This window comes from Podarcis bocagei (assembly GCF_964188305.1).
Source record: "Podarcis bocagei genome assembly, chromosome: 2".
Taxonomy (NCBI): domain Eukaryota; kingdom Metazoa; phylum Chordata; class Lepidosauria; order Squamata; family Lacertidae; genus Podarcis; species Podarcis bocagei.
In genome coordinates this window covers 81,646,011-81,666,989 of record NC_138126.1, presented here as the reverse complement: position 1 = coordinate 81,666,989, position 20,979 = coordinate 81,646,011, and the positions used below count along the sequence as shown (strand labels likewise).

The window sequence follows — 20,979 nt, the reverse complement described above, 5'->3', positions numbered from 1 at the left end:
CCCAATCGGGCATATTTGGAGGAGATGGGGCATCAGAGGAAATAGGTACAGCCAGCCACAGATCACTACTGGTTGCAGGGTTACCTCCCTGCATAATTTGCAGGAACCCATGCACCCCTGAAGTTCCCACTTACCTTGTGGGGGAAAACAAGTTACCGATATAGTAGTGGCAGCTTCTAAAAATGAAGTTGACATGGAGGAAATGGCACGGGGTGAAAGGGTTAGCCTGTCTCTCCAGCACCATAGTCCCAATTAAGATCTCCCTGCGCCTGCTTTTATGTATTTATTTAAGCAGGAGATCCTGTTGACTGGTCTTCTGTGTCTTGCCTAGTTTGGTTCTGTTTAGGGCAGTTTTTAATGTTTGATGCTTTATCATGTTTTTAATATTCTGTTGGGAGCTGCCCAGAGTGGCTGGGGAAAGCCAGCCAGATGGGCGGGGTATAAATAAATAATAATAAGTAGTAGTAGATAATGGTTAAATGCCAGTGTGGCCAATGAAAATGTTTGCATACACAGCAAATGCACAAGCAGCTTGCAAGGCATGAAAGGAAGCTACAGTGGAGAGGCTCCACTGGAGAAATATGCATAGATAAACAGAGAGACTGTAGTGAAGCTGGCCTGGTTTATATCCAGTGAGGCTCTAGGCCAGCTGATTGTACACAAAGAGGGCATGTAAAGAACCTCTAAGCATTAAATCAAATTTGTTTTTTTTATACTACACATGGTGTACCTAAGAAAGCAGAAATGGAGGAACCAGCATACTGACATAGTCTCTTCTGGACCAGCAAAGTAAGAAGAAAATGACAGATATTGGACACCATCACACAATGGATTCAGTTTTTTTTTTATTTTGGAGCAGCCAGTCCAGTGACCCATTGCTCTGTGAGGTTTTGCACCATCTTCCCCCATTGTAAGGAAGGTGAGGAAACCAGAACTCATCCTTACCCAATAAATAAATAAATAGACACCACAACTGTAGAGCAGCACACATGGAAGCCCAGTGTGTCTTAATTTCACAGGCAACATGCCCTGCAGAGCCCCAAATCCCTTCTCCCCCCCCCCCCCCCGCACATGATATTTAGGAATCCAATGGGTTCAAAGCGGTCCAATGAATAAGAGGCTCATGCTTGTACAAAGTCCATGAGAGCAAACGGCAGTACAATCACTTGTCATGCACAATGGCAAGAACACCAGCTTCTCTGCTAATGGATAGCTTCATTCCCCCTTGCAGTTGATAGCATGGGTTTCTCTTTCTCTTTTGCTGCAGACAGTAGAAGGTCTTTTGATCCTTAGCAATATTGCACACTGCGTCAAAGGGACAGGACACTACACACACAGAAGCCTCAATAATTCATGGTTTGGCTCCAGGCATCTTTTAAATCTTACGGGACAAAGCCCTTAACATAATCATCAAAATGAAGAACCTTTCCTTCTGCATTTTTAAGCTGACTGTTGCCTTCCAGGCTGAAACGGATTACATTTGAAAGCTTTTTTTTTTTTTAACACCTCAGAGTTGTTAATGTAATATACAGGGAATTGAGTTTTGTTATAAAACCACAACTTGAAAGATTCTCCCCTTTTCTGAAACCACCCTTGGCCATCCAACTTCGACTCCAGACTCCTCGCATAAGCTTCTCTGGCAGTGGTCTGTCTCTCCCAAGTATCCAACAAGGCTTCTTTCCCCTTCCTACAAAGCCTTGGAAGTGTCTCCTGGCAAAAGGGGTTAAACATCATCAGCACTTCGAGCGAGCTGAGTAGTCAAGGCCAGACATCTCAAGATTCCCAAAGAAGAACGCAGGTATCCTATGATACCAGGAGGTTGATGCAGAAAGCTTAGCTTCAAGAACAGTATATGAGGGGTGTTTGGTTGCTTACAAGTTTTAAAAAAAATAAAAAATTTGAGAGAAGCTGCCTTTCGATCTTGGTCTCTTGGGGTCTCTTGAAATTGCACAGAAGTCAATATTACGGAGAAATGCCTCTGAATAAGGGCCTTGGTAAACGTTGAGTCAATTTTTTTGAAATCCTACCACGAGGTGATTATTCACTTCTGTCTTTGTGGAACCACTTGTTGGCTTGGGGAAAAGTTGGCGAAATACTTCCAGGAGCAGAAACCAGCTTTGAATGTGCACTGCAAACCAATTTGGTTTTACAAGAGTGCTCCTCAGTGTATTACTTCCCAAATTCTTTTCACGTTTGGGCTGCATAATGATCCCGTCCCAATCCTAGCAATCTGCTGGCTTCACCAGGAAGCCAGATATTTGATGTCTCTTCCACAATTAGACTAACAACAAGATGGGAAAATGTCTTCCCAAAGCTTTTCAGCTCCTTGAGGATATTTCCAGCGGAGACAGTGTGGGTGAGTTAATAAAATCATTAACTCTTCCCCTACTTCTGGAAACTCATGTTCTTCAGCTCTAGGAAAGCCTTTCATTTTTGCACTGTGAAGGCTCCACCAATCCTATCTCAAACTGATTTGGCATCTCACAGCTGAATCCCCGAAATGGTTCATTCGCTGCAGTTTTCTTCACAGCCTGGAAACTTGGTTTGCTAGCTGTCCTTCCTTTCATCCCTGTGCAAAGGAATGCGAAGTTCCTCTGTGCCAACAAAAGTAAAGCAGAGCTTAGACTTGTCTCTTCATGAGCTTCTGAGAGTTGCAAATGGTTAGGAGGGCAAAAGCTTAACCCGCTCAACTTTCAACCATTCCAGGGCACCCAGGGATCTCTGCAGAGGAAAGAGAAACACAATCTGGTCAGCTTGAAGTATGGAAGCACCCAAAGGGTGATGTGTCGCAGTTAACATTTGTGCTTCTGCCCCCATTCACGACACTGATTTTGGTGGCATCACATCACAACTTCTAATGTTTCTTTCAAAGCCCAAAGTGGGTCTGTAATGAGAAACCAACATTCAACAAAATGAGAATCCAAATTCAACAAAAGCAAGACCTCACATACAGGGTTTGTTTGGTCTGCCGTATCTAATGCATTGCCTCAACTCAGCATTTCCCAGCCAGGTCCTCTCTGGATGCTTTGAACCGCAACTCTCATCAGCCCTAGCTGTGTTATGGGGCTGCTCCTGCACAAAAAGACACTGACTAAGATTATGAAGGAACTTTCTGAGAGAGGAAAAACAACTGGGTTGAACTGGGTTGGATAATCAATGGTAGGAGAATGATATAGCACAGGAGTATCGATAGCAGGTTAAATTTAAAAATTGTGAACAGACCTAATGGCTTACCTAATGGCAATCAATGTCTTGGGATTCAAAGCACTTCTATATCATCAATGAATGCTCTGTGCAAGAGGGAATGGGATATTTTGCACCATATACTGTAGGTTTGCTGTTCCTGCTTTAGCTATGATGTTTGGTAAAATTGTATTGAATAGCAGGACAGCAAAACCTCCGAGTGTCCCTATTTTCCAAGAACAGCCTCAGAAGCCATCCCATTTTTTGATTGATTTGATCCCAGAATGTCTTCCTTTTCCTTAGGGTGTCCCTATTTTCACTGGAGAAATGTTAGACTATTTGCCCCCCAAACTGGCTGATATTATGCAGACAGGAGCTCAAAGGTATAGGAGTTCCAAGGCCATGACCTCTGTGCTGCAGCTGGGTTCCATAGGTCACCCAGAAGAGAAGCACCACTATGATGTTACGGTTGCTACAATATTGATGCAAATTAGGACATACGCTTGTCAAGTTTACGGAGATAATTAAGACAACCTTTTTGTATTCCCCTGCAGCACTACATTGACATCCTGCTTGTATCTTTTTGTGCATTTTAATTAAACACGTTTCTGCTTTAATACGTTCAAGCAATAGCATGCCGGAATCTTGAGTCACGTAATGCAACGGCTATCTGTAATTTCTCAGTATATTACTTTCTCTTTTTATCTCTTTCTCTCTCTTTTTTGCTTCTTAATAATTGGACCCAGTCTCATATTCAGTTCTAATAAATTCTTGTCTCAATACTCTGCCTTCCTTTATTAATCTTTCTAAGGATTGATTTTCAGTTATTACAATTGTAACAGTGGTCCACATTTGTGAAAGCATTTCATACTTATGGAAGAGAGGGGTGGAAACGAGTTAATCATTGTTTTCTTCTAATTTCCATATACGTTAGACCAGAGTTGGGGAATCTATGGCCCTCTAGATGTTGACAGCTTCCATCTTCCCTGACCATTGATCATGCTGGCTGGGGCTGATGGGAGTTGGAGTCCAACAATTTCTGGAGGGCTGCAGGTTTCCCAGCGTTGTCTAAGCATGTCTTAGACCAATACAACCTTTCTTCCAAAGGTCTCAAAGAGAGTCTCTCATTGAGGTTTTCTTCTCTCAGTGTAGGAATATTCCATGTACATTCACACCCTGCAAAGCATCTTGAGCATGTGGTTTGCTCACTTATTTTCTGGCTGGTGTGTCCATGGCAAAGAATGCCTCACCATGAGATGATGACGCCAAATTATTTAGGCTGGTAAAAAGCATAAAAGCAAAGAGCTCCAGAAGAAGCTCTCCAAACTGGGTGATAATTGGAACAATTAAATGGCAAAAGTACATAAGCTGAAACCAATGTGCATTGGGCCCAAACATACTAACTTGACATATACACTGAGGGGGGAGGGAGGGAGAGTGGAGGCCATTTGCAGCATGTAAACATGGGTAGGAATGGTGCGGGTTTTGTTTAGCGAATCATAGAATCATAGAGTTGGAATAGACCACAAGGGCCATCGAGTCCAACCCCCTGCCAAGCAGGAAACACCATCAGAGCACTCCTGGCATATGGTTGTCAAGCCTCTGCTTAAAGACCTCCAAAGTAGGAGACTCCACCACACTCCTTGGCAGCAAATTCCACTGTTGAACAGCTCTTACTGTCAGGAAGTTCTTCCTAATGTTTAGGTGGAATCTTCTTGTAGTTTGGATCCATTGCTCCATGTCCGCTTCTCTGGAGCAGCAGAAAACAACCTTTCTCCCTCCTCTATGTGACATCCTTTTATATATTTGAACATGGCTATCATATCACCCCTTAACCTCCTCTTCTCCAGGCTAAACATGCCCAGCTCCCTTAGCCGTTCCTCATAAGGCATCATTTCCAGACCTTTGACCATTTTGGTTGCCCTCCTCTGGACACGTTCCAGTTTGTCAGTGTCTTTCTTGAACTGTGGTGCCCAGAACTGGACACAGTACTCCAGGTGAGGTCTGACCAGAGCAGAATACAGTGGCACTATTACTTCCCTTGATCTAGATGCTATACTCCTATTGATGCAGCCCAGAATTGCATTGCCTTTTTTAGCTGCCGTGTCACACTGTTTGCTCATGTCAAGTTTGTGGTCAACCAAGACTCCTAGATCCTTTTCACATGTACTGCTCTCAAGCCAGGTGTCCCCCATCTTGTATTTGTGCCTCTCATTTTTTTTTTTGCCCAAGTGCAATACTTTACATTTCTCCCTGTTAAAGTTCATCTTGTTTGTTTTGGCCCAGTTCTCTAATCTGTCAAGGTCGTTTTGAAGTGTGATCCTGTCCTCTGGGGTGTTAGCCACCCCTCCCAGTTTGGTGTCATCTGCAAATTTGATCAGGATGCCCTTGAGTCCATCATCCAAGTCATTGATAAAGATGTTGAATAAGACCGGGCCCAAGACAGAACCCTGTGGCACCCCACTAGTCACTCTTCTCCAGGATGAAGAGGAACCATTGATGAGCACCCTTTGGGTTCGGTCAGTCAGCCAGTTACAAATCCACTGAGTGGTAGCATAGTCAAGACCGCATTTTACCAGCTTCTTTACAAGAATATCATGGGGCACCTTGTCGAATGCCTTGCTGAAATCAAGGTAGGCTACATCCACTGCGTTCCCTTCATCTACCAGGCTTGTACCAGGCTTGGAATCACCCTACAGGCTGCCATTGAAAGTAAGTCAGTGAGACCTACTCCCAGCTAAGCATGCCTAGAATGGCAGCCTTTGATTCATTAAAAAATATATATAGTACTGAGGAACGCAATGACAAACAACATGCATTGTGGTGCTCCTGCCTTGGTACCCAACTTGTGGAATTCTCACCTTAGAGAAGCTCACCTGACGGATATCTTAATCTTTTTTAAGTACTATGTTTTCCCCTTTTCTCATGCTTTAAACCTCTGGTGTTTCACTTCTGCTGCAACTGTTTTTAGCTCTGTCTTTTACTCCCCCTAACCACGTTATTGATTATTGCTCTTTTATTGTGTTGTATGAACTATGGTAAACCACCCTGGATTTATTTATTTTTAAATGAAAGGCACTTCAGAAAAGTTTTAAAACAAATACACATTCAGTTATTTTAATCTACTTAATGGTAACAATTGCAACCTCCACTGCAGACTAAGATAATAGGAAGATAGCGTCCAGGTGTTATTTTGGAACAGCAACACTGATCTTACAACCATGCCGGGGCATTACCCCAATGATAGGTAATAGATTTGAGACAGGTCCTTTGTAAACTTGGAATAAAATGGATGCTAATGTAGTCAAATAGCATGAAAGGTTGGGATAAGGTAACAGCTGGAGCTGCCAAAAATTGAATGCAAAGCAAGTTCCCCTTAAGATCTAGGTTTAAGCCTTTGTACTCCTTAGTTTTACATTACATGTTTTCAACCTGTGGGGTCCTAAGATAAGTTTCTCTAGCCCCCGTGGAAATGAAGTCATACATATACACAGTCCTTTATATAGCTGACATCAAATTCAGGAAATATACATAAATTTAATGTATAAAGTTCACAAAATATACATCAGATCCAGGAAATATAATGCAATTCCCAAACTATGCATCAAATTCAGGAAATACACATATTTCTGATGGTGAATCCTGAGGTCCACTCAAAAAATATTTGGGGAGGCCTTCATAATCATTCATGTGTCTAGAAATGTTCTCATCAATGCCCTCTATTGGGCCTGACTTATGCTTTAACCAAGGCGCAGCATGCTGGCATAAACAGCTAGCTGCATCAACCTATGTTGGTACAATAATTCTGTTCTTAACAAAGGAAGAGGAAGATCAATTGACTACCCCACCCTCCAGAATCCAGATTTAAAAGGTAGATATCCAAATTCAGGAAAAAACAAAAATCCAGTGTGCCAGTGAGTTTTGACGCAGACGCAACATGATTCATTCATTCCTAGCTAAATGCTTTTGTGTCCCAGGGTGCCATTTTCTTTATTAAATTTTGAACCTGCCTTTCCTCCCAAAGGAGGCATAACTTCAGACACTTTGATGCTATGTCTATTTGTGTGAATTCCATCATATTAAAGTTTCCCACACCATGAAACTTGTGAAGCAATCAAGACTGTTATTTTTATTTTAAAAAATAATAATGATGATGATAACAACAAAAAGGATCAAGCTTTCAGTATTCCATATTATTTGAAACTAGTCTTCTGTATAGGGATGCGGGTGGCGCTGTGGGTTAAACCACAGAGCTTAGGACTTGCTGATCAAAAGGTCAGTGGTTCGAAACCCCGTGACGGGGTGAGCTCCCATTGCTTGGTCCCTGCTCCTGCCAACCTAGCAGTTCAAAAGCATATCAAAATTCAAGTAGATAAATAGATATCACTCTGGCGGGAAGGTAAATGGCATTTCCGTGCGCTGCTCTGGTTCACCAGAAGTGGCTTAGTCATGCTGGCCACATGACCCGGAAGCTGTATGCCAGCTCCCTTGGCCAATAAAGCGAGATGAGTGCCGCAACCCCAGAGTCGGTCACGACTGGACCTAATGGTCAGGGGTCCCTTTACCTTAGTCTTCTGTACATGGGCGTTCATGGAATTGTGTGTGCACGCATGTGTTTAAGGCAATAATCCAATAACTAAAATGATAAACTGTTGTGCCTTGTTGCTGTATTTGAATGAAATTGTTTTAGATCTTAAAAAAATGTGGATTAGGCACATTCTGTGTATGCCAATGACATACTGCAGGGATGGCCAACTCCCAAGAGACTGCGATCTACTCACGGAGTTGAAGACTGGCAGTGATCTATCCCCTCTTGGGGGGTTCAGGTCAAAGTTATTGGGCTTTTTAGGGAGAAGGAAAGCCCCGTTTTTTTGGGGTGCAGGGCAAAAATGTTGACTTTTTTTAGGGGAACAAAACTTGTTCAGCTTCTTTGGGGTGAGCCAGTGATCTACCAGTGATCTGCCACAGATGTCTGGTCATCTACCGGTACATCACGATCTACCTGTTCGACGTGCCTGACATAATGTGTTCATAGAAAATGAGAATGTTCATTTAAAAGCAAAAGAGATCAGAATGATGTGTGGCATTTCTCCAACTCGAATAGTTTTTTCTTTAAACATTCAACTTTTGGCAGTTTCCTCATATATTTTCAGTTTGTCACAAACCACCACCCCTCCTTTTTTGTGCAACGGCTTCTTGTTATTCTTTTTTTAAAAAATAGTTTATTTGTTACAGATCATTGAGTTTGCACAGTAGATTACAAAAGTGAGAATAAGAAGAAGACAATATTACATAGACAGCTGACAGCTTAATGCATAAATTAGGTGGATAAATATAAACTTAGTAAATATAATGCATATAAATACAAAAAATCCTTATATCAGACATTTCAAGCTTCTTCAAAACACAATAAAGTGCTTAATCTGTACTAAATGTATAAAGTTTTCTCTAATGTCTATATGTCCCTTAACAAGGAATAATGGTTTATTTGCTCTTGCACCTTGCAAATAGTAGAAACAAACTCCATTTTCCGGTAGAGTTATATTCTATTTGTATGTTTTCTCTTACTCTTATTAAGAGTTGTAACTTTAGTCATAAAGGTCATTTCCCAAATTTTTGCTGCAGTTTATAAATAGGCTACCAATATTTGACTATGGAATGATGCTGTTGAGATATCCAAATATTGTTAGAATAGGATTCATGGGGCGGACTTAGCCAAGGACTTTATCTCTTTCTGTCAATACCGACTCCAAAAATAATTTAATAATCAGACATTCCTCCAAGTACATGACAAATAGTCACATCTGGAGCATCTGCAACACTGATTATTTATTGTTGGATATATTTTATGAAGTCTATCTGGAGACAGATACCAATGAGGCATGATTTTATAGATTTTAAACTCCTACAAAGTGTAAATCTGGAAATGTTTCTCCCAGAACCAGGCCCATTTTTCTTGAGATATATTGCTAGGCATATCTGTATCCCATTTTGATTGACATCTAGGCTGGGATGATTCCAGTTCTGCAGTTATTTTATATATATATCCTATTATTCCTTTTGAGTGTTTGCTTTTTGAAATTAATATTTCAAACCTTGTGTTTTCTCTCAGTGTAGCAAATCTTTTTAATAAACTGGTTATGATGTGCCTTATCTTCAAATACTGGGGTAAGTTTACTTTTTACTTTTTCAGCTATCTCGTGTAAAAGGATTTACATTAATATATGAAAGCTTAAAAAAAAGAATCCCACTGTTAACTTGCTTTGTTTTATTTATGTAACCATAGAGCTTTCAAATCAGATTTTCAGAAGACCACAATCCCTTTATGACACAGAGAATGACCGCTAATATTTTGTGAAGGGCTGTTCTGTTCCCCAAAGCATGAAGACCAGGCTGAAAACTAAATGCTTAAGGCCCATCTACATCTAAAATAGTTTAATGGCTATTCTCTCACCCTCCAGGGAAATGTAAGGGGCTATAAATTTTCTCTTTATAGATCTTTGAAAGCATCACCAGCTTTCCTTTTCCCTCCGCTGTCACCTGACAGCAGCCATTCCATCAGACTGCAGTCAAGAGGAGAGGAAGAGAAGCGGGGCCACTCCATTGGCTCAACTGAGATACCAGCCACATTTGGCTCATGCTCTCTTTGAACTGTTTCCATTCCAGCTTGTCGTTAAAGCTTTATAAATAAGAACTAGTGTTTGGGTTGGCTTTCCCTGCTCCTATATCCTATTCTCTTTTCTTTTTTTTAATTTTTATTGGTTTTTCAACTTTTATAAAGACAAAACACACACAAAAATAACAGAAGACAAAAACATGTATAAATTCAGAAAATCTTAATTTCCTAACCCTGTTCCCTGACTTCCCCCCACCCCCCCTCGTGCATCCCAATTCCCAAAATTGTGTCAGCAAATTGGTATTTCTCCTCTTAACCATCTTATTCATCTTATTACCTCTTTTATAAAGAAATATAGATTTTCCTAAGTTGGACTCAAGTTCTCTTCCATCGATTTCTCATTTTGTCTTAGTTAAAAGTCATATTAACCAAACCCAAAGGTCTTGAGTGTTTTTAGAATTCTCTTCTTCCCTCCCTCCCATCCCCGGTTTTTGTCCCTTCCCAATACAAATCCAAAATAACAGTTCTTAGCCTGGGTTCCTCACGTCCGAGGCTTTCATGTCTCTTTCAGTCCCTCTCCGCCGGTCTTGTTGGTAGTCCTTTGTGTCAGTCGTCAAGTCTGGAAAAAGTTCTTTCACCATCGATTCTCTTCCCACAAGGAGATTTGAAAATAGCTGCTGGAAGATTTCCACAAATCCTGCATCTTCAAAGTCAAAGTCAGAATGAAGGCCCCAATCATATTTCTTTATTTTAAATTCCTGTATTCCATAAACTCCCGGGGCCTCCTCCTTCATCTTCTGCATCTTTCGCAGACTTGTGGTGAATGTGTTCCAATAATCTCCTTGTCTGTATTCCGCAGATGTCGGCTTTTGCTTATTACTTCCCAGCTTTACTTTCTCTTTTTCTTGTTTAGTCTCTTGGGCCTCTTTAGATATCATTTCCCATTCAGCTGTGGATTCTTTCTCATTCAAGTCCTCAATACAAACAGCAGAGTTGCCTGTTCCAGAAGTCAAGGTCAAAAGTTGTTTATTCATTGCTAAACTCTGCTCTTGTAGGATTCCCACCAGTTGAAACATCCTTTCGATTTCCGCTAGTAAATTTCCATCCACAGCCATTGTAGCCATTGTAGTTTCACAGAGTTCCCCCTAGGGGGAATCTGGTTACTTATTAGTCTTTTCTCCAACAATCCTTTAACTTATTATTGTTACTTTGTTTCCAGCAATTTTAGTTCAATTGTAACTCAACATAGTCCAGAGGGATCTTAAATAGCAACTTTTCCACTCTAAACTGCCCGTTTGACAGCTTTGACAGCTGTCAAACTCCGCAGCTCTTACACAGGCACAGAAACAGGACACTCCCGGGCCCGGGAGGAGGGTTGTTTAAAGCAAAAAGAAGGCTTCCAAAGCTCCACTCTCCAGCTCAAAATTTACTTTAGCTAAATCTTGGAAGTTAGTGTCCTTTTTAACTCACCCCTCCAAGGGTAGGCTCTCCAGCTTAGCTCTTATATCGTTGCTTAGATGGTCTGCAGGGGGGGGGTGCGGACTTCCTTTTAGCACACCCCCCGGTCGTCTCCAATTCAGGATAGTATTTTTAGAATCCAATTCCGTCTCACTCACGGGTTTTTCTTTCAGTCCAAATTTCAAGGAAGAAAGTCAGCGCTCTCCGGTCATGGCTCGCGGCTTCGCTCCACCGAGGTAGCGATCGACTCTCAGTGCCACGCCACCCTCCGTATCCTCTCCGCAGCCTTTAAAAAGGCTCTTCATGGATCGGGGGCGCTTAAGGCACCCGCCGAGTCTTCAGTCCGCAGGCTTCCGCGCCTGCGGTTTTTAAGGGTCCCCGCGTCGCCGGCGCGGCAAAGACCCGTCCTCGGTTGAGCCGATTCCCTCCGCAGCTCGGAGGGAATCCGCCATTTCCAGGTCGCGCCAACCCGGAAGTCCTCCCTATATCCTATTCTCTTTCCCCCCTTTGTGCCACTTTCAGATTATAAATCTGATGGTAAGATCTGCCCTGCCGTTGATATCTGCAAAGCACCTGGACGCTTTCTTTGGCTGAAGAGTGGCGTTGAAAATACTTTAATAAATAAGACGTAATTAGCAGCCTCAGCTAGCTGCAGGTCCTAGGATTATTTATGCAAGTCATGAGTGTTAAACTGGTATAAAAATCAACCTAATTTTGTAGCAGATGCGCCTAGTTCTCTATGCAGGTGAACCACTCACAACCATACAGTCGTTCTCTGGTTTCTCCTTTTCTTCACTGTATAAAGGGTAAATAAACTATCGCCTTCTCCTCCTCAGTGAACACTATTACCCCGTAAAACTACAGCAAATGATGTAAAAATTCCATTCATTGGATTGTGTTGGAAACGGATTATTAAGAGTTTGACAACCTAATTCTTTTTTTCCTTTTTCTTTTTACTGTTGTGCATGAACGAGGAATGAGAAGAAGAGATGCAGAGTGAGAGAGCGAAAACACAACAGATGCTTTTGCCCTAAACATCTGTCTCATGAAGCAAAAAATCAGATGTTGAGCTGGAATTCTAGCTATCTGCTGCTCTGGGTAACCCAGTGAGAGATTTAGGTTCCGTGACCTCCCATGGCCATGCTTCCTGACCCATGAATGACACTTGGCCAAATTCATTCACTGAGTCAGACCCAAAAACAAAAGCTTGCCTATAGTTGACTACTGATCGCTCCTAATGCAAACCTGCCTTTGCTCTAGGGCCAAATGATCCCTCCCAACAGCAAGGAGCACAATCTAAAGAACTGAGCAGCATCCAAGAGCATGCATGAAACCATTCAGAACAGCCATAAAGACTGACTCATAAGTACATCTCTCAATACATTTTTGCTCTTCTTGATGCTTGGTCCTGTTCTTTGCCTGTATACTTCTGCTGACAGCATGCAATCCTTTCTGCCTTTAGGACAATTGCTTCCTACATCATCACCACCACCACCACTCCCTGCCTTCTTTACTCACCGTTCCTTTAGGTTCCTTTTTCAGCCCACTACTGATTCATCTAGATCAGTATGGTCTATTGGCAGTGGCTCTCCAGGGTTTCAGGCAAAGTTCTCCTCCAGCTCTACCTAGATCTATCCTAGAGCTCACCTATCCCCTATCTTGCCTTTTCTGCTCTTTATGGCAACAGTACATAGCTCCCCCAAGTCTCTTTCCCTCTATCATTTCTGATGTTCCACTTCCCTCACATAAACTGCATTATTAACGAACATTCTATTGCTCAAATATCACCCTGAGTAGTTAGGGCAGGACCAAAGGAACGTCCAATGGAAACTCCAGCATGAAATTGCTGAATTGGCAAAAAGTTTAATTTTATTCATTTGGGTCTGAATAGAGACAATGGTATTCTGCTCTGCTGCTGCTGTTAAATGTACTCAGCAGTGCTAAGATGATGCTGTTATCTCCATCACCACCATTGCCATTGTGAAGGGTATCTGCACTCACTTTTAATAATTTAAACTCCAGTTGTATTGTCTAAGATGAGTGTGCTGTTGCCAATGGCTGATGCTGTGAAGGATCAGTTTGCATATATTTAACGGAATGGTCACAGATGGAACTTTTTGAATTCATTGTCATTTAACTCCAACTTTAACATTTCTCTTTACACTCTTATGTAGATATATAACTGACCAGCAAGAATTACACATTGTGCATCTGGTGAAGTGGACTCTAGTTTAAAGAAGCTTATGCCATTAAAAAATGTTCACGTTTAAGGTGTCAAAAGACTTTTTGTTGTTCTTGCTGCAACAGACTAACGTGGCTACCCCTCTGGAATTTGGACATTATGTGACTGTGATATATTGTCAATATATTTAAGAATGCTACTTCCTGTCCCTCCTGAATATCTCAGGGTATATATATACCTCTCATTATTTGACTCTCTCCATTCAGTTATGTTTCAGGCTGCAGTTGGAATAAACATTGCTATTCAGTCAAAATTTTGGTGCATCCACCTGATTACAGACACTTTCTGAGAGCTGAGTTACTGTATGCCCCCTGAACCCAAACATAAGCAAGTATACAATAACACAGCCTTTCTCAAACTTGGGTCCCCAGTTGTTGCTTGACTACAACTTCCATTATTCCTAGTTAGCAGGATAATGGGAGTTGTAGTGCAACAATGTCTGGGGACCCAAGCTTGAGAAAGGCTGCTATAATGGCATAGTTCAATCTGGCCAATGGTGCAGAGGACACCAAACTGTTATAATCCTACTGCTGCATATACAAGATGTAAAGAAAAGAAGTTTAATGGGAGAAACTCTTCCGTTCAGTTGTGATTAAGTGAACAGATGATAGGGCAATGAATGAAGAGAACTTAGAATAAAGTATATGCATGCAAAACTGTCCAGGGAACTTAAGGAAAACCATTCCCAAACAAAAATGGGATCTCATTAATCATACAGCACTGTTCCAAAAATGTAATTAAGCTGAAAATTAAGCTTGGGCCAAATGCTCCCACTTAAGCGCATGAATGGGACTTGAACATGCTCCGTTCCAGCAGGATTGCATCCAAAGTAGTGTGACCACTTCTGCCTTCCCAAAGGAGAGGAAATGCCTGACTAAAAAAAGAAGATGAAGATTTGCATATGCCAATTTTATATGTGTACAGATGCAAATTTAGAAATAATTACTATAATTGAAATAGAAATTCAAACAATCTCACCATAATGGGGAAGACAGTGCCCAGATGGCCTTTGGGCCCACTGAAGTTGCAGGGGCATAGCCACACCATAAATTCAAAGCACTTCCAATATGCACTTGACTTCTCCCAAAGAATCCTGCGAACTGCAGTTTATCCCTCACAGAGCTACAGTTCCCAGTAACCTGAACAAGCTACAACTAAAAAGGTCCAAGTTCCTCCTGCATATGGTCAGGGATGGGGACTGCCTAATTTCCTCTGGGAGGGAGTTTCAAAGACAAGGTGCTGCCACAGAGAAAGCCCATCCTCCTTGTCATTTGTACCAGTGGTGCTTTTAGAAAGGCCTTTACCACAGACCATAAGGTATGGGTTGAAGCATATGGAGACTCAACAGCTTGGGTCTCAAGTCATATAGAACTTTATATACAAGCACCTTCATATATGCAAGTACTTTTATATATACAAGCTCAATCATTTCTTCATTGTTCTGTGATATTTCCCCAATGTTGTTTTATTAATGTCATCTGGCGGGACATTCTTGGTGTAACAAAAGTGAGGGGGGATTAAAGCAAAGTAGCTATTGGGGGGGGGGAGTTAAAGGATTTTAGCAGGATGGTATGGGATATGCACCAATTGGAAATGAAGCCACATGTCTGCCTCAAAATCTTTGGAGGCACAAACAGTATGAAAGCAGGGTCATGTATAACTGCCCTGAGACCACCATAAGCACAAATGATAATAAAAAAGTAGATCCAGAAAGGCCCAAGACTGTTGAATAGTTTGTTTAAATGTTAGGGTTCATTATTGCTCCATAGGGTGTGTACCACTTTAAAAGCCAGAGTGCAAATACTCACCTAGTTTTTCAGCTGTGTAGCAGTGTAGCAGGTGCTGATAAGTCACTGTAGTTAGCTGTGTCAGCAATTGTGAATGGTATATAATGGGCTTTACTCTGTATCTTACCCCCCTGGTGGATGGATGATGATTATAGACACTATGTAAGATGCACGTTAGAGGTGTTTTGTTATTAAACCTTACAAAGATCTCTTTGCATCTCTTCAGTGTTTCCATCTGTGTGGTCTACTCTGCGGCATGCTGGAAATGCCCAGTAAAGACATCCTGATCAATATTGTTTTGGACTCAAGTTTCAGCAATTCTCATGTCAATAATGCTTAATGAGAAAAGGGGAAAAGTTTAAGCCTTCACATTTATAATGAGGCAGAGGGTGAGTTCATGCAATCTTTTTTGCATAGAGGGAAATAGTGATCATGGCCAGCCCTCATCCACATGCAGGTGTGAAAATGGCCAGAGCATCATTAGAAGAAAGTTGAACCTCGCAGTACACAGATGACATTTGTCTTCTGCAGTATATCAATACTGTCTGTTAAGAAAGGTTTAGGGAAGTCCCCATTTCTCAGTTTGAGGCAGGAGACGTTGGCTTGCCATAAAATTCTTATTTATTTACAGTAACTTCCATGGCTCTGCAGCAGAAAACAAGACCAGTTTGTGCGCCATTCAGTTTGCGCTCCTCATATTTTGAGAAGTCGTTTATCACCTTCCAAACATTTAGCACTAATTCCATGGCAGATTAGAACATCACCACTTGGTGGTGCCAGTATGCCAGGGAAATAGAAAAACCCTGCAGACAAATTGAAGAGGGTGGGGGAGGAATTTAAAAAAAACAATGTGTACCTTAGAATTTAGAGTTAAGGGATCTTCTCTCTCCTCCATCGGCAATAAACAACTCTGCGGTTTATTCAGAATGTGGAACAGATGCAACACAGCAGGGGCTGGGAAAACAGAGTCCCCATATACCTCCCCACCTTGTAGAAACAAAAAGGGAGTCTTACGGCACCTGGAAGGCTAACAGTTTCATTGTGGCGTAAGCTGTTGAAGTGGGCTCTGCTCCACACACAAAAATGGTTAGGACTCTATCCCATGGGGTTGCTCAGCCGATGCCTGTAAGATTTCTATCAGTGGAATTAGGATGACAGCAATTTTTGGGGAGCCCCTCTCTTCTCTAAAGCCCCCCACCCTCTGTAAATCAGCACTAGATGATTGGTAGCCCCTCTAGAATTTGCTGCCCAGAGTGATTGTTTCACATTGATTTGTGACAAGGCCAGCCTTTGCCTTGAATTTGCATTCTTTTTCTTAAAAATGGAAACAAAATGGGGGGGGTGGTCTACTTCCTAGCTGGAGAGAGGGAGAGCACGTAGAATGACTACATGAAGCCTTGCCAGCATCAGCTGAGCAACACCACTGAACAGAGCCTAACAGTTTCTTGTGAACTAATGCCGGCTTCAACAGCTTATGCCACAATAAAGCTGTTAGCCTTTAGGGTGCCATCATTGCTTACTAGCCACAATGGTTATGCTCTGCCACCACAGTGGGAGGCAATATGTCTCTGAACATCAGTTGCTGGGAACCACAGGAGGGGAGAGTGCTGTTGTGCTCAGGTCTTACTTTGGGGGCTTCCTGTAGGCATGTGGCTGGTCACAGTAAGAACAAGATGCAAGACTAGATGGACCACTGCCCTCATCCTGCAAGGTCCTTCTTATGTTCTTAAATAAAGCTAATGGGTCATAATGTGGTGGCGGTGGAGTAGATGGTTCAAAAAGACAGGGTTTAAAAGAAAAACAATCAATTGTTTCCAAGATACAAAAAAAAATCATAATTTGAGTGACTAGTTGGGAAATGTTACAACACAACACCACTGTACCTTTGATCATTTGAGAGCTCACACATGCATGTCAATGTCGGTGTATTATTAATCAGCCATTCTCATATATGAAAATCTCTTGTTGTGCTACTGCAGGAGGGAAAAACAACAACAATAATTTTCACCCAAACTGCTTATTAACTTTGCCCGGAAAGGGAAGTAGAGAAATGTTCTTTGTCCATCCAGATTTTTTACCTGCCTCTTTGAAAATATTATTTCACCCCCCATCTTTGTTCTATCCACCATTCAAATGAGATCTGAAACTAAGGGGATGAGGGGGCTGAAAAGCAGTTGATTGAACCAGGAATGTCAGTACAGAAATACAGTACTTTCAATAGCTGATTATTAGCTCGGAATATTGTTGTGGCTCATATATGAGAGGCTAATTGCTTTCATCTCCTCCTGCCATGGTTACACAGTGAGTCATTAAGTGCCAATTGTCACATTTAATATTCTTGCAAAAAGCCTCCTCTTTGATTACTGCTAGCAACCCTTTGCCATCTCACCTCCAGGCAAGCATTCACCTCCACCTCCATACTAATAAAACATCACAATGCTTTTGAAGCTGGCTGGGAATGATCATTCTGGAGCAGAACCCAGAGAAACACCTGAATTGCAATTTCAGCCACGGGCTCCTGCTGTTTTTTGCAAACTGCATCAACACAAACCCTTAGCTAGTGCCACTCAGAATGGAGTGCGATCTCCTATGCAATATTATATAATTACCATCCTTTGATTAAACTCTTAACACTTGAGCTGTGTTCATGTTACCAGCCTAAAAACACAGCTAAGACTTTTTCTCAAAGCACAGTGTTTCATACATAACAGGATAGATATGGATTTGGCTGAAGTGTGTACACCGCTTCCCAAACCAACGACGGGAGAGCACTGTATGCAGAATAAATGGGAGCGTGTACACAGCTTTATTTATTTACTACAGCATCTATTTACTATATTACTGCTGGTTTTTTAGATTTATTACGTCCTGGGGAATTTTGTATTTTAATTTGCTTCATGGCAACTGCCTGGCATAAGCTGCATAGCTCTGAAAGGCAGTGTATAATAGGTAATAAATAAAATAAGTACTAGACCTTTAGTGTCTATTTGGTGCATGGCAAATTTGGAAGCGCATTGAAGGGAGACATTTTGAATGAATTTGCACAATTTAAAATAAGAAACTCACGCTGCTACAATCAATACTTCTTTTTGAGTATCTAGACCAGATCGTTTTGGACATGATGCCAAGAGTAGTGGTAATGAAGAGGGATGAGACGAGAGATTAAAGGATATGAAACAGGGTATCCTTCCTTGCCTGGCATATGAACATTTAAATGCTTGCAATAAATTGCTTTCAAATCCTTCAGATTAAAATGGATTCAGACTCTTAGTGAAGAAACCTTTGTAGACACTTGGCTCCATGTGATGGAAATGTTTCTCCAGATGTAAGGCAATTGTTTGTGGAATTTGAAAGAGCTGTGATTCCCACCGGCTGACTAGCTCCTCTAACCCGTTCTGGGAAATGTTACTTCCTCGTGATCAAACCCCTCGGTTTATTTCAGATGACATGTTTATGAAATGCTGACAATCACCAGGAAATCTATGGGAGGTCTTTACAACACAATACTGTTCTGATAGCACTTGTTCTGTGGTATGTATTCCAGGCTCTTGATAACCATTCGTGCATACCTGTTTGCATGGTCTTGTACCAGGACCCCTCCTTTTCCAATTCCCCAGGTTGCTCTACTAGAAATATTTATAGACTTGCATACCCAGTTTCTTAACTTTTCTCCAGAAGAATGGAGAGTGAATTCTAAGGCACTGTCCCTCAGGCATTTGCATGCAGGTATAAGCCACCAAGAGCACAGTGAAAGAGTATTTTGACAACTGCAAATAAGCAGAAAGCATCATGGGAGTATCACAAGGCAATTTACCTCTGCATTGCCATAAACTACTATTTGAATGCAATCTCTACAAAACTTCTTACTGGCTTACCCCACTATGTTACAATTAGCAAACAACCCCCTCATTAAGTGAGGCTATGGATGAGGCCCTCCAATCCCTTTCTCCCATCTTACTTTCACTTTCACCTTCTCTGCCTCTCCAATAGGCTCACATTTTTAATGCTATTGGCTGATTGACTCTGATGTCACAATGAACCATTGTTGGCAGGGGAACTATGAGCTGGATCCAAGTAAGTTGTTGCACTAGCAGATTCCAGTGTAGGGGTCAGCAAGGTTTACCTGGCCTGGGCCAGTTCACTCCAGTGGAGATCTCGCCATGGGCAGGATTGCACGCACATGTAAGTGCGCGCACCCACAATTTCCGGCATCTGCGTCTGCACAGACACCATTTCCGGTGTCGCAGAAACAAGTCCTCATGCCACACTGGTTTAGCACAGCGCGTGGAGACTCGCCAAGCGGGCACCTTGGTTTGGGGGTGGCTTGTGGGCCGGTTAAACGACCCCCATGTGTTGCTTGTGGCCCATGGGCCTTAGGTTGCCTACTCCTGTTCCAGTGCAACAGGTCCCACTATCATGACAGGACTCTCCCCCTTCTTCTCCCTCACCACACAACTCCTGTGCCTTCCCCCAAATCTTATTGGGAGAATCAGAAAAAGCCCCAGAACAAGACATGGATTGGGGAAATGGTTCTGTCTGGCAAGCAGAAATGATTTTGTGGATATTGCCCTAGTGCAACATTTAATTCTGCCCTGTGACCCTTTTGGTGGTCATTTACTTATCTGCTCTGGTGTTACAGATGGCCCACATAGCTGAGTGCTGGGGGCGTGTGTTTTGGAAACCCACTCCCCTTCTTTGGCAGGGTGCCACAGGCTTTCCAATGACCACTTGAAGGTCTCACCTGAGGGGTCTCAGAGCCCATTGCTTGAAAATGAGAAGCAATGCTCAGTGCTTATTAGGTAGGATGGAAACAGCAGGATGGAGCCAGCAGTGAGGCTTACTTTATGAAATTTCAATATTGATTGACAGATCTGTCGACACACAAGGTCAGTGCACCATCTACTTATAGCCCATTTTACTAACTCTCTTTCTACCACCTGGGAAATCATGGATCCTCTACATGGTGGCACTAAGGGGAGGAATGAAGTGGTTTGTGTGTGTTTAAAGCTGTGAAAGGGTGACAATCTACTGCCAACAATTTTGGATCTCAAGTCTGCTGTTACAGGGATGACATGAGACACAGCATACCCTCTTTATGCACCAATATATTTTCAGAAGAGCCTGGGGGCAAAGAACATGCAACAAAATTACACTTTTAAAACTGGTGCTTTTAAAGTGGAACTTCGTTTTAAATATGTGTCCCAGCAAGGATACTGTATTATTAAAACATATTGTTGCATTTTGAGCGACAACACTGCCATGATAAACAAGGGCCATTATAATATCAAAAGAGCATTTAGAGCAACACACCAGTGGCGTAGCGTGGGTTGTCAGCACCCGGGGCAAGGCAAGTAATTTGCGCCCCCTAACCCGTGGATTTGCGCCCCCTAACCCCCAGATGTTGCGCCCGGTGCGGCTGCCCCCCCCCAGCACCCCCCACGCTACGCCACTGCAACACACACAGGGTAGAATACAATCGGTGTTGCTCTGCTGATAGGAGGCAGATTTTTGGTCCCCCTCCAGAGCTGATTTGGAGGACGACAGCGGGTAGAAGGGAATTTGCTGAATGCTGCCTCCTTCACCTGCTCAGCTGACAGATGCCTTCTGTCTGAAAATGTGTACACACCAGTATTCAGCACATTACACTTTGTTTCAGGGTTGGCCTGCTCTGTCTTTGAACAAACACATATAAA

The 20,979-nt window shown here is 42.3% G+C and overlaps 1 protein-coding gene across 1 annotated transcript in view; it reads right to left on the bottom strand.

Annotated features, from left to right (window-relative positions):
- Positions 1 to 823: 823 nt before the first annotated feature.
- ADRB2 (adrenoceptor beta 2) overlaps positions 824 to 20,979 on the bottom strand; it is a 62,603-nt gene continuing 42,447 nt past the window's right edge. The window contains exon 2 of the mRNA XM_081178603.1: positions 824 to 2,721. Within this exon, the coding sequence (XP_081034729.1) occupies positions 2,687 to 2,721 (35 nt within the window). The 3' untranslated portion in view covers positions 824 to 2,686. The remainder of the gene's footprint in view (positions 2,722 to 20,979) is intronic.